Source organism: Microtus ochrogaster, linkage group LG1, assembly GCF_000317375.1.
Source record: "Microtus ochrogaster isolate Prairie Vole_2 linkage group LG1, MicOch1.0, whole genome shotgun sequence".
NCBI lineage: Eukaryota > Metazoa > Chordata > Mammalia > Rodentia > Cricetidae > Microtus > Microtus ochrogaster.
Window position 1 is genome coordinate 3,233,462 of NC_022027.1, and position 17,286 is coordinate 3,250,747.

Consider the following 17,286-nt stretch of genomic DNA (forward strand, 5'->3'; position numbering starts at 1 on the left):
GCCAGCCTGGTCTACAAGAGCTAGTTCCAGGACAGGAACCAAAAAGCTACGGAGAAACCCTGTCTCGAAAATCAAAAAAAAAAAAAAAAAAAAAAGAAACAAAGAGCATGGACCCATGCAGCCCTGTCCATATTTCTACTTTGCTGGATGTTGCTATGGATCAAGCCAGTCTTAGGAAGTGGCTGTCTGGGTGCTGGAGTGTTTGGCATCAACCTTCTTCAGCCACGGGGCTTGGAAGCAGCAATGACCTGGGTCTGTGCTTTGTCTTACCTGTCCCAAGTCTGTGTACAGCTCAGAACAGGCAAAGCAGGCAGGCACATTGTGAGACTCCAGGAGGTGACAGACCTCTGGGGTCCATCCTGTCTCTCAAAATGGAACCCAGAGTGCTCAACAGGGTGCTTAATAGTTCACCTTTGAGCCCTGCTGTGGTGGTCACACCTTAATCCCTGCACTTGGGACACAGGGGGCAAGCACATCTCTTGTGAGTCTGAGGCCAGCCTGGTCTACACAGTGTGTTCCAGGACAGCCAATTGTGGGCTACACAGAGAAACCCCATATCAAAAAGGCCTTAAAATACATATAGATAACTGGGTAGTCACAGTAGCTCAGACCTGTGGTCCACCTAGATCCTGTCTGGAGATAAAAATCACCCATGAAGCCCCAGGAACCTGTGCTTGAGCCCCAGGGGTACTATCACAGAAGGAGCAAGGCGATTCTCACTGGTCAGGCCTTGTGGGAGCTAGCTGGGTAGTTTCCCAGAACCCTCAGCGCCAGAATCGTGTGCACAGGGTTCCAGCTTTGACAGTACCATCTGTAAGGTAAGGCCCCTCCTGGGTCAGCCTCAGCTTCCATGGTTTGACACATAGTATCAAACTGACTCGAGGGGGGGGCGCTGGGATGCAAGGAGACTATGCAGGAGTTGTATATGAGCACCCGCCCGGGGCTGCTCCAGGTGATGGATCACTACTGGGGTCTAAGGATATATGGTTGTGGCCACATGGTGGGTGGCCTTACAAAACTTATCACTGTAGGGCTGTTAGGTGTGACCTCTTGGGCCAAGGGTTGCGCTAATCTTCATTCATCCTGGCTGAAGTTCTCAGCAAAGGACTGTTCATGGCTCCTCTCTTCAGGTGTGTGTGTGTGTGTGTGTGTGTGTGTGTGTGTGTGTGTGTGTGTCTGGGGATGCCAAAGGTGGGTGCAAGGGTGCGGAGGGAGGGCAACAAATTCCTGCAGGAAGGATACCGCCCTTACCTTCGAAGACACAGAAGCTGGGCCAGGACCTACATGGTTCTGGTTGTTGGAGTGCAAGCCTGAGGAAGAAAGGCGGGTGTGTCCTCCTGGCCCACTCCTGTCCAGTAAGATTTATTGCTGCCCCCCCCACCCCCAGAGTATCCAACTTCAGTCATTGAGGGACATAGGTGTCACCACCAAGTACAGAGGGTTCTTGGGGAAACATGGCCGACCCGAGGGCAGAGAGGTAGAACCTGGGGAAGTCAGCTGGGGTTGCAATGTGGGGAAGGTAGCGATGACACTCAGGATCACTGCCACCGTCTAGCCTTTGCTGGGAACAACCGTGAAGAGCCTTGACTGACAGACTACTGTCGGCTGGCGTGCTTCGCCCCCTGGAGGCCGTCCGGGCCACTGCATGGCCTCCACAACCGGGCGGGAGTTAGGAAGGGGCGGGAGCCTGGGCGCCGACTTCCGCGCACTGGGCGACTGGGGCCTGGGGCTTTTAGGGGACCATCATTTCACAACTTGGCCGAATCATCCACGGGAGTTTCCAATCACTCCCATCAGCTAGCCGCACTTTCCCTGCTCCAGTCTCAAAGGCCCCCAACCGAGGAAGGGAAGGAACGCCCGAAACTCCGGTGTCCCTAGCTTCGAGCGAGTGACCGAGACAGACCTTTTTACTGCAGCCCCGCTCACTTTTGCTATTCCGATTATTCCCGAATCTCCGTGCGCAAAACAGAACTCTACAGATTCGCTCGGTCAAGTGGGGTGTAGGGCACCACCGTACGTTCCAAAGTCTCACCGCCGGAATATTTTGATCCCAAGACATGCATGGCATTGGGGACCCCAGAAGTGGGGAATCAGGGCTGCCGGGTCCCTGCCAGGCGCCAGGGCGAGGAAGGGGGGGAAGGGTCGCGCACGTGGCCCGGGGGCGGGGACGCGGGCTTCCGCACCCCCACCCTGGCCACGTGCGGATCCCTGCCGTCCCCTCCCCTTCGCGGACAGGGGCGCGCCCCAGTGCTTGTGTGTGGGGGGGGGGAGGGACAAGTCGGAGAGGGGAGGACTCCCGGCGTCTGCGCACCCGGCACAGCGTGGTGGGCGCGTCCGCGAGGAGAAGGAGCGCGGACCCGGAGGAGGCGTGCCGCGCAATGGGGAGGGAGGTAGGGCATCCGAGACTGGGGTAGGGCTTGTGGGCGTGTCGCCGAGTGGGCGTAACTCTCAGCGCGTGGGGAGGTGGCAATCCGGAAAGGGCACTGGTGGGGGTAGTGCGTATCAGGCCGCGGGCAGGGTTTCTCTCCGTTTGGCTTTTTCTCGTCTGGAGAGTGCACAATCTAGGGTACTGGGGGTCGCCGGGTGCTTTGCCAGCGCACAAGGGTGTGGAAGTGGAGAAGGACCGGCAGCTGGCAGAGTGAGCTCCGCCCACCCCCGGTGGCGCGCGACTCTCCGGACGGTGGAGGGCGCGGCAGGAGGGGGCGTGACCGCGGCTGGAGGGCGTGGCCACTGAGCCCCGAGGGGGCGTCCTCCGGGCGGGGCGGGCCGCGGCCGGCCCCGCGGGCTCCGGTGCGTCAGGGCGCGTCAGGCGGGGCGGGGCTGAGCGCGGGTGGCGGCGGCGCGCCGGGGCCGCCTCCTCCCTCCCCTCTTCCCTCTCCTCCTCCGCCTCCCGCACTCCAGCAGCCGCCGCCGGCCGGACGGGCGCAGCTCCCGCCGCCTCCGCTTCTCTCCCGCCGCCGATCCCGCGCCCGCGCGTCCTTGCCCGGCATGTCGGCGGCCGTGGCGTGCGTGGATTACTTCGCCGCCGACGTCCTCATGGCCATCTCCTCTGGAGCCGTGGTGCATCGCGGGCGACCCGGCCCCGAGGGCGCGGGCCCCACAGCCGGCCTGGATGTGCGCGCCACGCGCCGTGAGGCCACGCCGCCCGGGACCCCTGGGGCACCGCCACCGCCAGCCACCGTTCCGGGGCCGGGAGGCGCCACTGCTGCGCCCCACCTGCTGGCCGCCAGTATCCTGGCTGATCTGCGAGGCGGGCCCGGAGTCGCCGCCGCAGCCAGCATCGCGGGGGGCACCTCTCCGGTCTCCTCCTCGGCCGCTTCGTCGCCGCCTTCGGGCCGCGCCCCCGGCGCGGCCAAGAGCCACCGCTGCCCCTTCCCTGGCTGCGCCAAAGCCTATTACAAGTCTTCACACCTCAAGTCACACCTGCGGACGCACACAGGTAAACCCCACGTTTCTAGCCCCCGTGGGGTTCAGGAGGAGCCTTGGAGCGCTCTCGGGAAGCCCCCTTCCCCCACCTTGCTGGGAACCCCGAAACTGCGTGGCGCGTGGGGGGCGGGGAGGGGGGCGCGCCCGGCCCTCAGCCACCCCGCCGACCGGGAAGGCGGGGACATGGTGGGTGGGGCGCACGCAGGGGGCGTGGCGGCCACGCGGTCGGGCTGCGCGCGGAGGGCGGCCCTGGTGGCTGTTCTGGATCCACCCCGGCACGGTGGGGCCACCGCGCGCGATCGTGTCCCCCAGCTTCTCACCCCTTCAATCCCGCTTCGTGTTCTTGTCCTGTTTCTCAGTGCTCATGGTCTCTTGCGCTAGGTGGTCAGAACATCCGGTTCCGTAGTTCTTCCTCGGTCCCCCCACCCCCAGCCTCAGTTTCCTTATCTGTGAAGAGGGTGGGAGGATCCTGGTCACTGCCTCCGGGGTATCTGCGCGGATTACCTCTGGAGGGCGGCGAAGTACCTGGCGCCTGGCCAGGAGGTGGTGGGGGTGAGGGGTGGTTTCCTTTCCATTCTGTGTACTTGTGGCGGAGGGAGGCTGCGGTCTGGACCTGAAGTTAGGGGCTTGGGTCTTCAGTCCAATGGAAAACTGGAAATTAAAATCTCCACCCCAACCCCGTGTTTGCGCTCTTCACACACCTGTGATGGATCTGCGCAAAGTCCAAGGTGGGCAGCGAGACTTCACCACACCAGGGTTTCTGGGACGTCCAGTCCCTCGGGATTGGTTAGGGGAAACCTTTTGCTAGGCACTGGATGTTCCCCCGTCCTGGTCGCCCCAAGGCTTTATCCATTTTAGCTGGGAATGTGCACTAGGATTTGAAAACCCACCTCTTTAGCGGTGGTCGAATGAACAGCTTTGCAGCTTTCCGGGGGTAGGGCGACCGGCCTCTGTCATTCCTCTAACTTACCTGATTTTGGTCTGCCATCTCCTGTCTACAGAAAAGATACAGGTTGCCCCGCTCTTGCTGTGGGCAACGGGGCACCCAAACTTGGTCCAGGGGCTCCCGTTGTGGTCACACTGGGAGAGAGTCTCAGTCTCCGTAGCTGTGTGGGTGGCTCCAAGCATATTCAGGGTAGGTAGTGGGATGGAGGCGCCATCTTTGGTGTCTGCTGAGCCAGAGAGGGTGGGCATGGATGGTGCCTCCTCTCACTCTGTCCCTCAGCTGCTGCCCTGAGTCCCCATGTTGGTGTGCAAATGGACAGAACTTGGGCCAGGCAGCTCCCCACTCTGTTGTACAGCTACACATTTATCTCTATGGAACATTTCAAGGGGGCAAAGCGATAGCAAGGTATTTTTTTTTTTTCCTCTTGACTCTTGAGAAAGACCTCTCTTTCCCACAGACTGCAGTCCAGGGTGTCTTGGCTGTATGGTAATGGTCTGAGCCAGGGCTGCATGGTCGACACCTGTGTTCTTTCTTCCTAGCTCCTAGAACTTGGCTTCTTGGGGTCTATGAAAGAGGAATCCAGCACATTCCCCCACCCCAGGGACATCAAGAGACAATCCTGTTGTCTGATATGCCAGAAAAACTGAGGCCCAAGAAGTGAAGTCCACGGGATGACTACAGGCAGTTTTTACGATGGGGGAGGATGTGATGCCCTTCCTGGGTCTCATGTCCCCAAATTCCCCATATAATATAACCATTGTGCAACCAGGAGAGCCATGTTGAATCCAGGCACCTTAATGTCATTTTGGGGGTGTCTGGGGATCACATAGACTTGAGTATTGCTATATAGTTAATTTAAACGATTGTTTTGATAGACTCCTGTCTATTTTAATGTAGCCCTTACTATCCTGGAACTTGCTCTGTAGACCAGGCTGGCCTCAAACTCACAGAGCTCCACCTGATCCTGCCTCCCGAAGGCTGGGATTAAAGGCGTGGGCCACCATACTTGGAACCATACAGTTGATTTAAAAAGCCTCTTTTTTTTTTTTTGAGACAAGTTCTCGCTCTGTAGCGCAGCCTAGCTTTGAAACTTGAGGCAGTCCTCCTGCTTCAGCTTTCTCCTGATTACAAGCAAGAGCCACCTCTGACTAAACCAGCCTCTTCCGTGGAAGGGGAAGGGGATTTGTTTCTTTTTGGTTTTTCGAGACAGGGTTTCTCTGTAGCTTTGGAGTCTGTCCTGGCACTAGCTCCTGTAGACCAGGCTGGCCTGGAACTCACAGAGATCCGCTTGTCTCTGCCTCCCGAGTGCTGGGATTAAAGGGATTTGTTTCTTGTACAACGCAGGGGAAGCTGGCACAGGACCCGTCCCAGGGCCAGTGGGACTCACCTCTGCTGCAGAGCAGGGATAGATAGATCTGGTCCCCTGCAGAGGCAGAGCCATGCCCCAAGGCTGTGCACTTGGAGGGGGAGCCGTGTCTCCAGACACCCACTCGTGCCTGCCTTGAGACTGGATCCCGACAGACAGAAGAGGGCGAAGGGCCCGGTTATGCCCACCCCGTTGTACTTGGGGGTTTACGGAACACCCCCATCCAAGGGACTGTAGGCAGTAGGCAGAGCTTGGCACTCCTGAACATCACAGTTACCCCAGCTCCTGCTTGGGGTGGAGAAGGACTTTAGAGGCTGTGGGAGATGTTGACGTGGTTGCCATGGATACTGCAAGCGAGCCAGCCTTGGGGCGGGGGCGGGAGGAGAGGCTGGCTGCTGATTCTGCTCCTCAAGCCCCTCCATCTCTAGCACCCTCTCTCCCTAGACCTGGGCGGGGGGGGGGGGGGGGGGCGTCCCTTGATCCGGTCCCTGAAGCTTGAGAGACCTGATTTCATCCACGCAGGGTCTCACTCCTCTGGGTCCAGGTTGTTCTCAGTAAGGTGTCCTGGGTGCTGCAGGATGGCCTCAACCATGGGCTCCCCCTAATTGGGACAGCCACACACGTTCCCAGATACTGCCCAGTATCTGCTGGAGGGCCTCTGGTCACCTCTAATATATTTGGAAATCTGCTTCTTTAGGTCTGAGAAGCGATAGGGTAATGGGGGTGCTAACTGCAGAGCCTGCTCCACCCCAGAGGCCTGCATCACTGAAGGAAGCCCACCCATTGCCACTGACCGACCTCCACAGTAATGTAAAATATTACATACGTCTGAAAAAATGTTAGTGTTTATGGTTACTGGGATTGTGCAGGGTCACTGGGCGTCTTCTGTCCCTGTGCCCACTAAATGTGAAGTCTGAAGGTGGGGATTTGCTTATCCATAACCGTGAAGCTAGCTGGGCGGGGCTGGGAACAGTGTGGCTGGCTTGGGAACAGCAGGCTAGCCCTAGGACTGGGATTTTGAGGGCTACTGATGGTTGGGGTGTCTCGGCTGACTTGCCTTTTTCTTTATAGAGGAGGGCTTAGGATGGAAGAGTCAGGCGGTGTCTGAGGGGGTGAGGTGCCAAGAGGCTAGGGCCACCCCTAGCTTTGCGGTCAGCCCTAGAAGCGGTTCTAATTTGTCTGAAGCTATTTCCAAGAGAAGAGACAGATGGGGAAACTGAGGCCTGAAATGGGAAGGAGCCTGGTCACCTGCAGGCAGAGGGGCAAGATTCCCAGTGTGATTTGAAGCCCTGTAGAAAGGGGTTCAGGTGGCCTTTGGGGATTGCTAGCCTACTCAAATCCTCAACTCAACCCCTCCTCCGAGGACACAGCAGCTGGGGCTGGCTACATTGTTGGGGGTGATAACCACACCCCCACCCAGGCTTCTGATAAAAGCAGCCCAGATGGGGTGGGAGTTGGCAAGTGATACCAGCCAGAGGCCTGGCTGCCCTTTGGAGGGGTGGGTTGGTGTGTGTCGTGGGGTGACCTCCTTACTTCCCAGTCTCAAGAGCTCACGAGAGGTGGGGAGTAGTCAGACATCCTGGCCCTCTGGGAGGGAGAAGGCAATGCGAGGCCCTGCTGCCACCCTTTAATTGGAGAATTTATTTATTCCCGGTGTAGCCCCGCCTGCCCTGGAACTCGCTCAGTAGACCAGGCTGGCCTCAAACTCAGAGAGATCCTCCTGCCTCTCCTCAGGAGTGCTGGGATTAAAGGTGTGCACCACCACCGCCTGGCTTTGAGACACAGTTTTATCCCAGTAGCCCTGACTAGCATGAAACTCACTCAGTAGACCAGGCTGGTCTCAAAGTCAGAGATCCGCTGCCACCCCTGGTTTAATGGTTTGTTTATTTGCTGTGTGCTTGTGCATGCGTGTGTGGTATATGGGTCATATGTGTGTGTCGTGGTGCGTATGTGAAGGTCGGGGGACATCTGGGAGAGTTGATTCTCTCCCACCATATTAGTCCTGAGGATCTAACTCAGGTTAGGGTTAAGGTCCCTCTGGTGGCAAGAGGCGCCTCACTGGCCCGTTGTCCTATTCCGTACGTGGGCAGATAGTGGGAGTCCAGGCCTATAGACTTTCCCACAGTTAAGTAAGCATTAGGCACCCACTGCATGCCAAACTCAGGCTGTGACATTTTAGGAACCTAGCTCACAGCTTCGTGTTGGGGGAAGGAGAAACATGGGGAGACCACCATCAGAGTTAGGGGACCCGCCGCAGGGGTGATGCTCCACAGGGAAGGGGTAACAAGCCGAGGTTTGGACTTAACCATCTACTCCCAGCCAAGGTGGAGGTCCAGCCAGCCTTCACAGCAGTCCAGCCCTCCCCAGGAGGTCAGACTCAGGCAGGGTGAGGCTGATGGAAGCTACACCTTCAGGTCCCCCTCGGCTGGCCACTCCGCTCCTGGAACAAGTTCACAGGATGTCACAACCTCCATGTTTTAGAGGCTCCGAAGTTGTCCCCAGCTCACCCCAGCCCCGCCTGAGTCAGAGGGTCAAGTCCACAGCCAAGCCCTTAGGGCCCTTCCTGAGTGGTCCCCACCCACCTGACCCTTCCCCTCCCAGCAGTCAAGTAGCCTGGGGCTATGCGGGAACTTGCCTGCAACTCCCCCAAGTTAACTCCAGCTCCCAGCCCTCTAGATAGATCCAGATACTTACAGTAGCACAGCCAGGCCAGGTATTTGGCAAGTGTTCACCCGACTTTGCGGTGGGGGGTGGGGTGGGTGGGTGCGCCCGTGCGCCGACTATCGCCACCGGTGTGCACACGTGCGCTCCCCAATACCCTAGCGTGGGGCGGGGTCTGGCAGGCTCCCGGCTCAGCGAGCACCCCCCCCCACCACCACCACCAAGGCGACCCTGGCCGCGGCCTCTGCCTCCCCCAGGGCGGGAGCTGAGACCACGTGAGCAAAGCCGGTTAGGACCGCCTATGTCTCCGGCTCGCCACCGCCGAGCTAGTGAAGCAGCTAAAGTCCCTGGCGGGCTGGCGACCTGGCAGCGGTTGCCTCCACTGCGACCTTCTGGCTAAGTGGAACTAGGTGGCGGGAGGTGGGAGCCAGCCCCACAGGGAGGCCCTGAAAGGGGAAATAAGCTGATTGAATGCTAAGGGGTGTCCCCTTTTCTCACACCCCCTCCCTCTTCTCCTCTGTCCGCAAAATGGCGACTGGATTACATGTCCCCCTTGGACGGACATAGGACATAGTTCCTCACCCAGGATCTGTTCCAAAGCTAGGAACCTCACCCCATAACCAAGAGTCCCTCCCCCTCAGAATGAGCCCCTTGGGCACTGTGCTGGAGCTGGGGTAGAGGAGGAGGAGAAGTCCTTTCTGAGACTGTTTTGGATCCGCTGACAAACACTTTTATTGGGACCTGGCATTTCGAATCACTTAGGGGACACTTTGGAAATGCTAAGGACTGCTGACAGCCGTCTAGAAACAATGGTCCCTCTCTCTTCCTTTACTGCTTAGGGTCGCAACTTCCTGGGGCCTCAGGTTGCCTGGATGACATGCAAAATTGGCACATGGGCACCCCAGAAGCAGTTTCCTGGCCTCTGCACCCCCATGGTGGGGGTGTGGTTTGCAGGGGGCAGGACGGAGATAGTTTCTTCTTCTGGCTGCTTCCTGGGGCCAGGGTTGGCTGTGTCCCGCCTAGTGCTGGACCCGCCCACTTCCCCTCCCCTTCCCCGGTCCTTTTCTCCTGGGATCCCCTGAGCTACTTACAGCGAAGATGACACCAGATCCCCCGGGCCTTCTGCCCAGCCTGGTATCTGTTCCCCTTTCTGGTCGCCTCCCCACTTCCTTCCCTCACTTCCATGAATCCTGTCTGGAGGGCCCCTTGGCCACATTCTGAGGGACATGAGTCCTGAGTACCTGTTGGCCAGTGGATCCGCCTGGGACCACACCAGGTGACCTGGTGCTAGTCCCCTTGTGAGTTAGCAGAGGTTAGGCCTTCTGATCACCAGTGACTTGGTTCTGCCCTCTGCCTCCGGAGTCTGAGCACTTTCACAAGCAGAAATGTACAGGGGTTTCAGGTCCACATTCTGTGTGCGCAAACCACCCTTCCAACCCTTGGGCCTCAGAATTCCAGGCTTCTGGGTGTCCAGAACACCCAGGCCCTGTCCCCAGAACTAGAAGCCTAGGGCCAGACAGGCCAGGTCCAAGGCATGGGGGCCCCGGGTGAGTCCCCTGGGCCTGTTGGTTCATGGAGGCCTGGAAGGTGCTAATCACACGGTGAAGTCTGGTGTTGGGGATGTCTATGGGGGACAAGAGCTATGGCCAGTGGGTCCTAGGCTGGGTCAGGGGGGCCACTTAAGTCATGGTGGGAGCAGTCAGTGGAGGAAGCGGCCTAGTGGTGTCTTGCCTCGGCTCAAAGGCACCTGCTCCTCCTGACTGAGTCCCCCGTGAGACCACACTCCTGGGCACTCTCTCTACACCTAGTGATTTAATTTAAGCGAAGCTTGGGATTGTGAGGGAACAAAAGCCTTGCGTTATACCCCCGCTTCAGAACCCCAGACGAAAACTATCCGGTCTGATTCGAGACTGCTGATGGCCCATGGTATGGGGGAGGGCCTGCCCCATATCTGTGTGTACAAGGACCTGGGAAAATGGCTCCTTTCAGTGCCCCACGGTTATTTGGAAGAAAGGATGCTGTTGAGGACTAGGACTCCCGAGGACCTTTCTTTAGGGTGGGCATACATAAATGGACATAGGTCAGCTGTGGACATGGCCCACTCCGTAGCTCCAACACTTGAGAGGCCAGGCAAGATTTCCTTTATTCTTGGCTGGCTGGGGTCATGTATGTTATATCAAGACCCTGCCTCCACAGGCCTGTAGTTCAGGGCGAGTGCTCCCCTAGCATGTAGAAGGCCCTGGGTTCTGTTCTTGGCAACCACATAAGCCAGTGGCCCGTGCCTGTGATTTCAGAGCAGGAGATGGAAATCAGATAATGGAGAGGCCCTCGGCCCAGTTGCTAGACACACCATGTTAGCCGGGGCCACTTCTGTAGATGGTGGAAGCCTTGGGATTTACAGGAACCCCCCTCCTTGCCCCCCGCCCACCCACCATGTGGTCTTTTTGTCTAGGTGAACGGCCCTTTGCCTGTGACTGGCCTGGCTGCGACAAGAAATTCGCTCGTTCTGATGAGCTGGCCCGCCACCACCGGACGCACACAGGCGAGAAGCGGTTTCCCTGTCCCCTGTGCACCAAGCGCTTCACCCGCAGTGACCATCTAACCAAGCACGCCCGACGCCACCCCGGCTTCCGCCCGGAACTACTGCGACGCCCTGGTGCCCGGAGCACCTCGCCCAGCGACTCATTGCCCTGCAGCCTGGCTGGCAGTCCCGCACCAAGCCCTGTCCCTAGCCCAGCTCCTGCCAGCTTATAGAGCCCTGGTCTGTCCACCCTGAGAGTGGCCTGCTTGCTAGGCCTCGGCAGGGATTTCCATCGAGGGACATCTGCCCTCCGGAGAGCCCGTGTTCTGGAGTCCCAGCCCATATCAAGGAAGCCTCAAGGAGACTGAGAATGGACTTGGGTCACCAGGGGGCCTGGGAGGTGGTCTCGGGCTCTATGTAAATAACCACGATTAACTATCCCGTCCCCTCTGCGGGAACCCCCAAATGGGCAGTCAGCAGGTCCGTGTCCCCTGCTGCCATTTCTGCCTTTCCTCCTGGGTGGCACTGGGCATGAAGCCTGGCCACAATCCCACTCCTTAATCTTCAGCCCCCTCGTCACTCCTCCAGGTTGGGACACAGGTACACAGCCATAGGTGACTGGGGCTTCCCGTGGGCCCCGACCTGCCCCCACCCCACTGAAAGCCATTGGCCGAAGTTCAGGGAAATGGAGGGGGTGCAGCCTGGCTGACCCCCCAACATGGGTACTCAAATCTCAGGTGTCCACAGGTTCTGCCCTCAGTAAGGGCCACCCACATCCCCAGCCCTGCGAAGTTAGGAGGCACTGCAGTTTTCAGAGGACTTCGGGTTGGGGACGCAGGTGGGGTGTGGAGGTGTCCTCATTGAGCGTCAGCACCCACTGGGGTGTGCTGTTGGGCAGGTGGGAAACAAATTATTTATTGTCCTCTCTTGACTGTTGGCATGGGGGGCCTGGCCCCCCATCTGGGTGTGTGTATGTGTGAGAGAGACAGTGGGCGTCTGGTGCCTGGGCCCTGCCTCCCTATTCCCGCTGGACTAGGGTCCCTGAGTTGGGCCTTTGTGGCCTTGCGTCTCAGACAATCTTCTGTAGGACTGTGTGGTCATCAGGCGAGAGCTGCAGGGCTCTGCCCCGCCCTTCGTGATCTCCACACTCCTGGGTGTCTGCGGAGGTGGTCTTGAACTTCAGGACTGGAAGCAGGGGCTCAGCTCCTGGGCCTTCTGGAACAGCTCGGGTTTTTTTGTTTTGTTTTTATTTGTTTTGTTTTTGCTGGGATAGACTATTTTTTCAGGCTCCAGTTCCTTGTTTCAGGGGCCCCCTTGTGTGGCCACTATCCTCAGGGGTATGAGTGTTGGGGGGAGGTCTCACTTGAACATGAGGGTTGGTTGGGTGGTCTCTCCCGGAAGAATCTCTCTTTAGGGTTCTTCGGGAACCCGGAGAAAGTTGAGCTGCCCCATATTGGCTGTAGGAGGTTTCTGGCATTTCCATTTGTTCCAGAACCTTCCATCATCCAATGAGGGAGACTGTAGGTACAGCCACCTTCCCCTGAGCCTACCTGGAGGGACGCCTCCCTTCTGGAGCTGGGCTCGGAGGGTCCTAGGCCAGCCACCCTCCCAGGTACTTCCATCTGCCCCTTCTCTTTGGACACAGAAAGGAGATGCCTTAGTTGGTGGAGTAGGGGTTGGGACCCTATTCTTTTTGTGTCTTTTGTATGTATCTTGCTCCATCCTGGCTCCTGGTCCCATGCCCTTCCTGAAACAGGGGAAAGGTCTTAGGGTCCCGGGACTTTGGGAGGAAGCTCCCCCTCACTTCAGGTTCTGGTAGGTCACTGGAACTTGGGTCTAACCATTGAGAGGTAGTGTCTGTGACACAGGCAAGGCAGGAGTCCTAAGGGGTTTGTTCTTTCTGGGAGGGGCACTCCTCTTTCATTCTGCCTGGCCTCTCACCCATGTATTTAATTAAAGAAGCCCTTTTTAAAAAACCTGCCCTGATGTCTGTCTGATTGGTTCCCATGTCCCACCCCCATCTGGTTCTTAGTTACATCCTGGGGAAACTGAGGGAGCCTGCTGATATATTGAGGAATGGCCTAGGACCCTCTGAGACCTTGGAAAGGGGCTGCCTGCGCAGCCTGTGCACAACACAAAGTCACCCACGCCTGGTGCAGCTGCACACCCGTTACCCGGCAACCAGAGATCTGTGACAGGGCTCCTGGGGGCGTCGGCCACCGCCCCCTTCCGGAGCCAGCAGGAGGGGTGGGGGTGGGGATAGACCCCTAGAGCTGAACATAGTGGAGTAACTCAAGCTCAAAAGGTGCCTCAGGACCTCTCCCGCCACACGGGCCTTGCTATGTCATCCCATTGTCCAAAAGTTGAATGCCCACTGCATACCCTCTTGGTGCAGGAGGGGTGTGAGGGGGATTCAAGAGGCTGGGAGCTTTCACGGGCTGATGAGAGCTTAAATCCCTGTTGGCAAGGACACCAGATCCCAGGGGTCTGCAGAGCTCTGGGGGTGGGGTGGGGTAGGGTGGGGCTGAGCTGCCCCATTGCACCTGCTGTGCCAGAGGAGACGCTGCACCCCACCTAGTGGCCAGAGCTAGTACTGTGGGTCGGAGTCTGCTGGGGAATTGCTCCTAGGGGGTCTGTTCTGGAGAGCTTGGGCAGAGCACGCCCCCAGCTCCAGGCATTCATGAACACTTAGGCTTCTCCAGCTTCCTCATGGTTCTCTGATCCTCTCCAGTGTCCTCGATACTTTAGCAGTGCATGCTCCAACGGTTCTACGCTTCCTCATAGGACCAAAAGACACCATCCTTGTCTGACTCCTTGAATATCTACCTGCGATTCCCTAGATGCCTCCAACTTTAACTCATAGCCCCGCCCTTGTCACGCTGGCCCGTGCCTGTCACGAGGTTCACCCCATGGTCTTTGTAACACTCCGCAGTTTCGTGCTGTGCAGTTGGTGCGGAGAGCTTGAGTAGCGCTTTTGAGGCTCCACGAAATACCTATCCAAATTCTTCGCCTTTTTAAAACTATTTTGGCGGGGCTGGAATCCAGTCCCTTGCATATATACTAGAGGGGCTCTACCTCTTGGCCACGCCTCCAGCCCCTCACTAGGGGTTCTGGGCGGGGCTCCACGACTGACCACACCCCCAGCCCCCTCACTGGGGATTCTAGGCGGGGCTCCACCCTGACCACGCCCCAGCCCTTCATTGAGGGACTCTAGGCCAGCACCAATCACTGGTGCCCCAGACACGTCTTCACATCTGCTTTGTTCCACGCACCATCACTAATTGGTTTCTTTTTTTCGTTTTTCTTTTTTTTTTTGGTTTCTCTGCATACCTTTGGCCGTCCTGGAACTAACTGTAGACCACCAGGCTGGCCATGAACTCAGAGATCCACCCACCTTTGTCTCCCGAGTGCTGGGAATAAGTTGTGTGCCACCACTGCCTAGCCAAGAACATTATTTATGCGAAAATCAGCCCCTGCCCCTCTAACTGCCATCGTCTCCCCTTCCCAGCAGCACGGATGCTCGGATGCTCGTCTCAGATCTGCACTCCAAGCTCTGGCCGTTCTCTGTGCGGTCCACAGTACGCTTTGCTCTTCCGCGTGGTTCTCTTGCCGAGCATGTTTCCCAAGAGTAGCGAAATTAGCCAGACATGGTGGCCCACACCTTTAATCCCAGCACTCAGGAGGCAGAGGCAACAACAAACAAGCAAAACAGTAGCATAATTACAGTTAGGGAGTAGCAGCAAAAATAATTTTATGGTTGGGGTCATCACAACTTGAACTATATTAAAGGGTGGTAACAAGGGGTTGGAGAGGTGGTTTAATGGTTAAGAGCACTGGCTGCCTCTCCAGAGGTCCTGAGTTCAATTCCTGGCAACCACACGGTAGCTCACAACCATCTGTAATGGGATCTAATGCCCTCTTCCAGCCTGCAGGCATGCATGCAGAGCACTCACACCCAAAAAGATACATACCTAAATAAAAAGTTTTAAAAACAGAATACAAGTAAGGGATGATTGCATTAGACTGCGGAGCCTGCTCTACACCAGGCTCCAGTGTGGAGGACTGTGCTGTGCTCATCACCTACCCATGTATGGATTGTGATTGCTATCCAAAGTTTGAATCCTGCGATTAATGCTGATAAGAACACTAATACTTAAGTTCCTGGATAGAAGTGTGTTTTTTTATTTCTCTTTGGTAAGCATCTAAGGAACTACTGGCAAGACTTTATGGTATCCTCTCCATCTCCCTTGCTGAGCATATTTCATAGATACCTTCTGAGATTCCCCAGAGGGGCAGGGTGCGACTCCCCCAGAGGGGCAGGGTGCGTGGCTGAGTGGTGACTGCCCACCTAGCTTACATAATAAGTCCCTGCATGCCAATTTCTTCCCTGGGGGAGGGAGAAAGAAAGAAAAGAAAAGCTGGCTCTGGAGGCACTGTGTTGTTCTCTCTGCCTGCGGTTCTTCTCACAATCATAAATGTGGCTAAAGTGGGCTAGGGATGTGCAGACCACACATTAATCCCAGCATCCAGGAGGGAGAGGCAGGGCAATCTCTGTGAGTTCGAGGCCAGCCTGGTCTACAGAGTGAGTTCCAAGACTGGCTCATAGCTACTCAAAAAACAAAGACAAAACAAAATGTTATGTGTTATTGCACAGAGGTCTGCCATCTTCCTTCTCAGGACGCCAGGCAGAATGGCTGTGAGTTCAAGGCCAGACAAAAGGAGAATATTGTCCTGTCCCTAGTCACAGCCACACCAGATGTTCAGTGAACAGATGGATGCTGAGTACCCTGGGACACAAGGACTTGAACGCTGGCTCAGTGGGCGTTACAGGAGCCATGTACTAGTGAGTTAACCATGCTCTCAGATGGCAAAATGTCTGGGAAGGTGCTGAGAGTAATGTCCCCGGGAATACAAACTGTCAGACGGAGAAACACAGCTGAGAGCTTCACCTATCAGGGACAGTCCAGGCTCTCCATCGTTCTCCTGCCTTAGCTGACATGCAATCTCCCAGTGTCCCCACCTTGCTTTGCCTGAGGACTTCATGAGAAAAGTCTATTCCTGGAACACCTCTCTTGCAGACCCCAGGACCCCATCGCCAACCTCACTGTGGCTCTATACAGGCACCCTGACATGGGGGTCACTACAGCTCCTGTCCTAGGGCACATGGCACAGAGTCAGGTTTTGGTTCTGGGGCCACACCGGGTTCTCTATGCCCACAGAGTCAGGCTTTGGGTGTGGGGTCACCCCGGGTTCTCTATGCCCACGGAGTCAGGCTTTGAGTGTGGGGTCACCCCGGGCTCTTTATGCCCACGGAGTCAGGCTTTGGCTCTGGGGTCATCCCGGGTTCTCTATGCCCCTCTCATTGCTCTGCTTACTATCTGTTTATAATTATTGCAGAAATACACTTAAACCTCACTTCCACACATAGCCTGGACCATGAAACCCATGCACAGGGCTGTGCTGCGGTCCCCACACTCCTACCCTCCCACACTGAAGCTGTCCCGACCCCAGTCCCCACCCACCACACTCCTCTCCGTCTTACTGGCTCCTGGGAGTGGAGCTCCGTAGTACATCTCTCTAAGTGTGCCTAATGCCGTCTAAAACAACAAATCTTTATTTACTTTTTTCTTTTTTTCCCGTTCTTCTCTCTTCTTTTCCATTCCCACGCCACACTGACCAGCAATTTATTTTTAAATGTCAGTTTCCAGGTAACCCAGGCTGGCCTTGAATTCTTTTTTTTTTTTTTCTTTTTGATTTTTCGAGACAGGGTTTCTCCGTAGCTTTTGGTTTTTGGTTCCTGTCCTGGAACTAGCTCTTGTAGAGCAGGCTGGCCTCGAACTCACAGAGATCGGCCTGCCTCTGCCTCCCGAGTGCTGGGATTAAAGGTGTCTCCCGAGTGCTGGGATTAAAGGTGTGCGCCACCACCGCCCAGCTTTTTTTTTTATTTTATTTATTTATTATGTATACAATATTCTGTCTGTGTGTATGCCTGCGGGCCGGAAGAGGGCACCAGACCTCTTTACAGATGGTTGTGAGCCATGTGGTTGCTGGGAATTGAACTCAGGACCTTTGGAAGAGCAGGCAATGCTCTTAACCACTGAGCCATCTCTCCAGCCCCTTTTTTTTGGTTTTTTGAGACGGGGTTTTTCTCTGTGGTTTTGGAGCCTGTCCTGGAACTAGCTCTTATAGTCCAGGCTGGTCTCAAACTCACAGAGATCCACCTGCCTTTGCCTTCGAGTGCTGGGATTAAAGGCGTGCACCACCACCGCCCAGCTTGGCCTTGAATTCTTTAGGTAACTGAGAATGATCTTGAATGAATCCTGTGGCCTCTTCCTCCATTGTATTGAGATTACAGGTATGGGCGAC

General features: G+C 56.6%; 1 protein-coding gene across 1 annotated transcript; it reads left to right on the top strand.

Moving 5' to 3' along the window:
• The first annotated feature begins 2,822 nt into the window (after positions 1-2,822).
• Positions 2,823-12,893, top strand: Klf16 (Kruppel like factor 16). Its single transcript, XM_005359044.2, has 2 exons — positions 2,823-3,439; positions 10,852-12,893. Exons 1-2 carry the CDS (start codon positions 2,989-2,991, stop codon positions 11,151-11,153), a joined length of 753 nt encoding a protein of 250 aa, XP_005359101.1. The 5' UTR covers positions 2,823-2,988; the 3' UTR covers positions 11,154-12,893.
• The last annotated feature ends 4,393 nt before the right edge of the window (positions 12,894-17,286 follow it).

Coding starts and splice junctions, on each gene's coding strand:
- Klf16 (XM_005359044.2), top strand. CDS start 2,989: ATGTCGGCGGCCGTGGCGTGCGTGGATTACTTCGCCGCCGACGTCCTC. Junction 3,440..10,851: donor ACACCTGCGGACGCACACAG/GTAAACCCCACG, acceptor CTTTTTGTCTAG/GTGAACGGCCCTTTGCCTGT.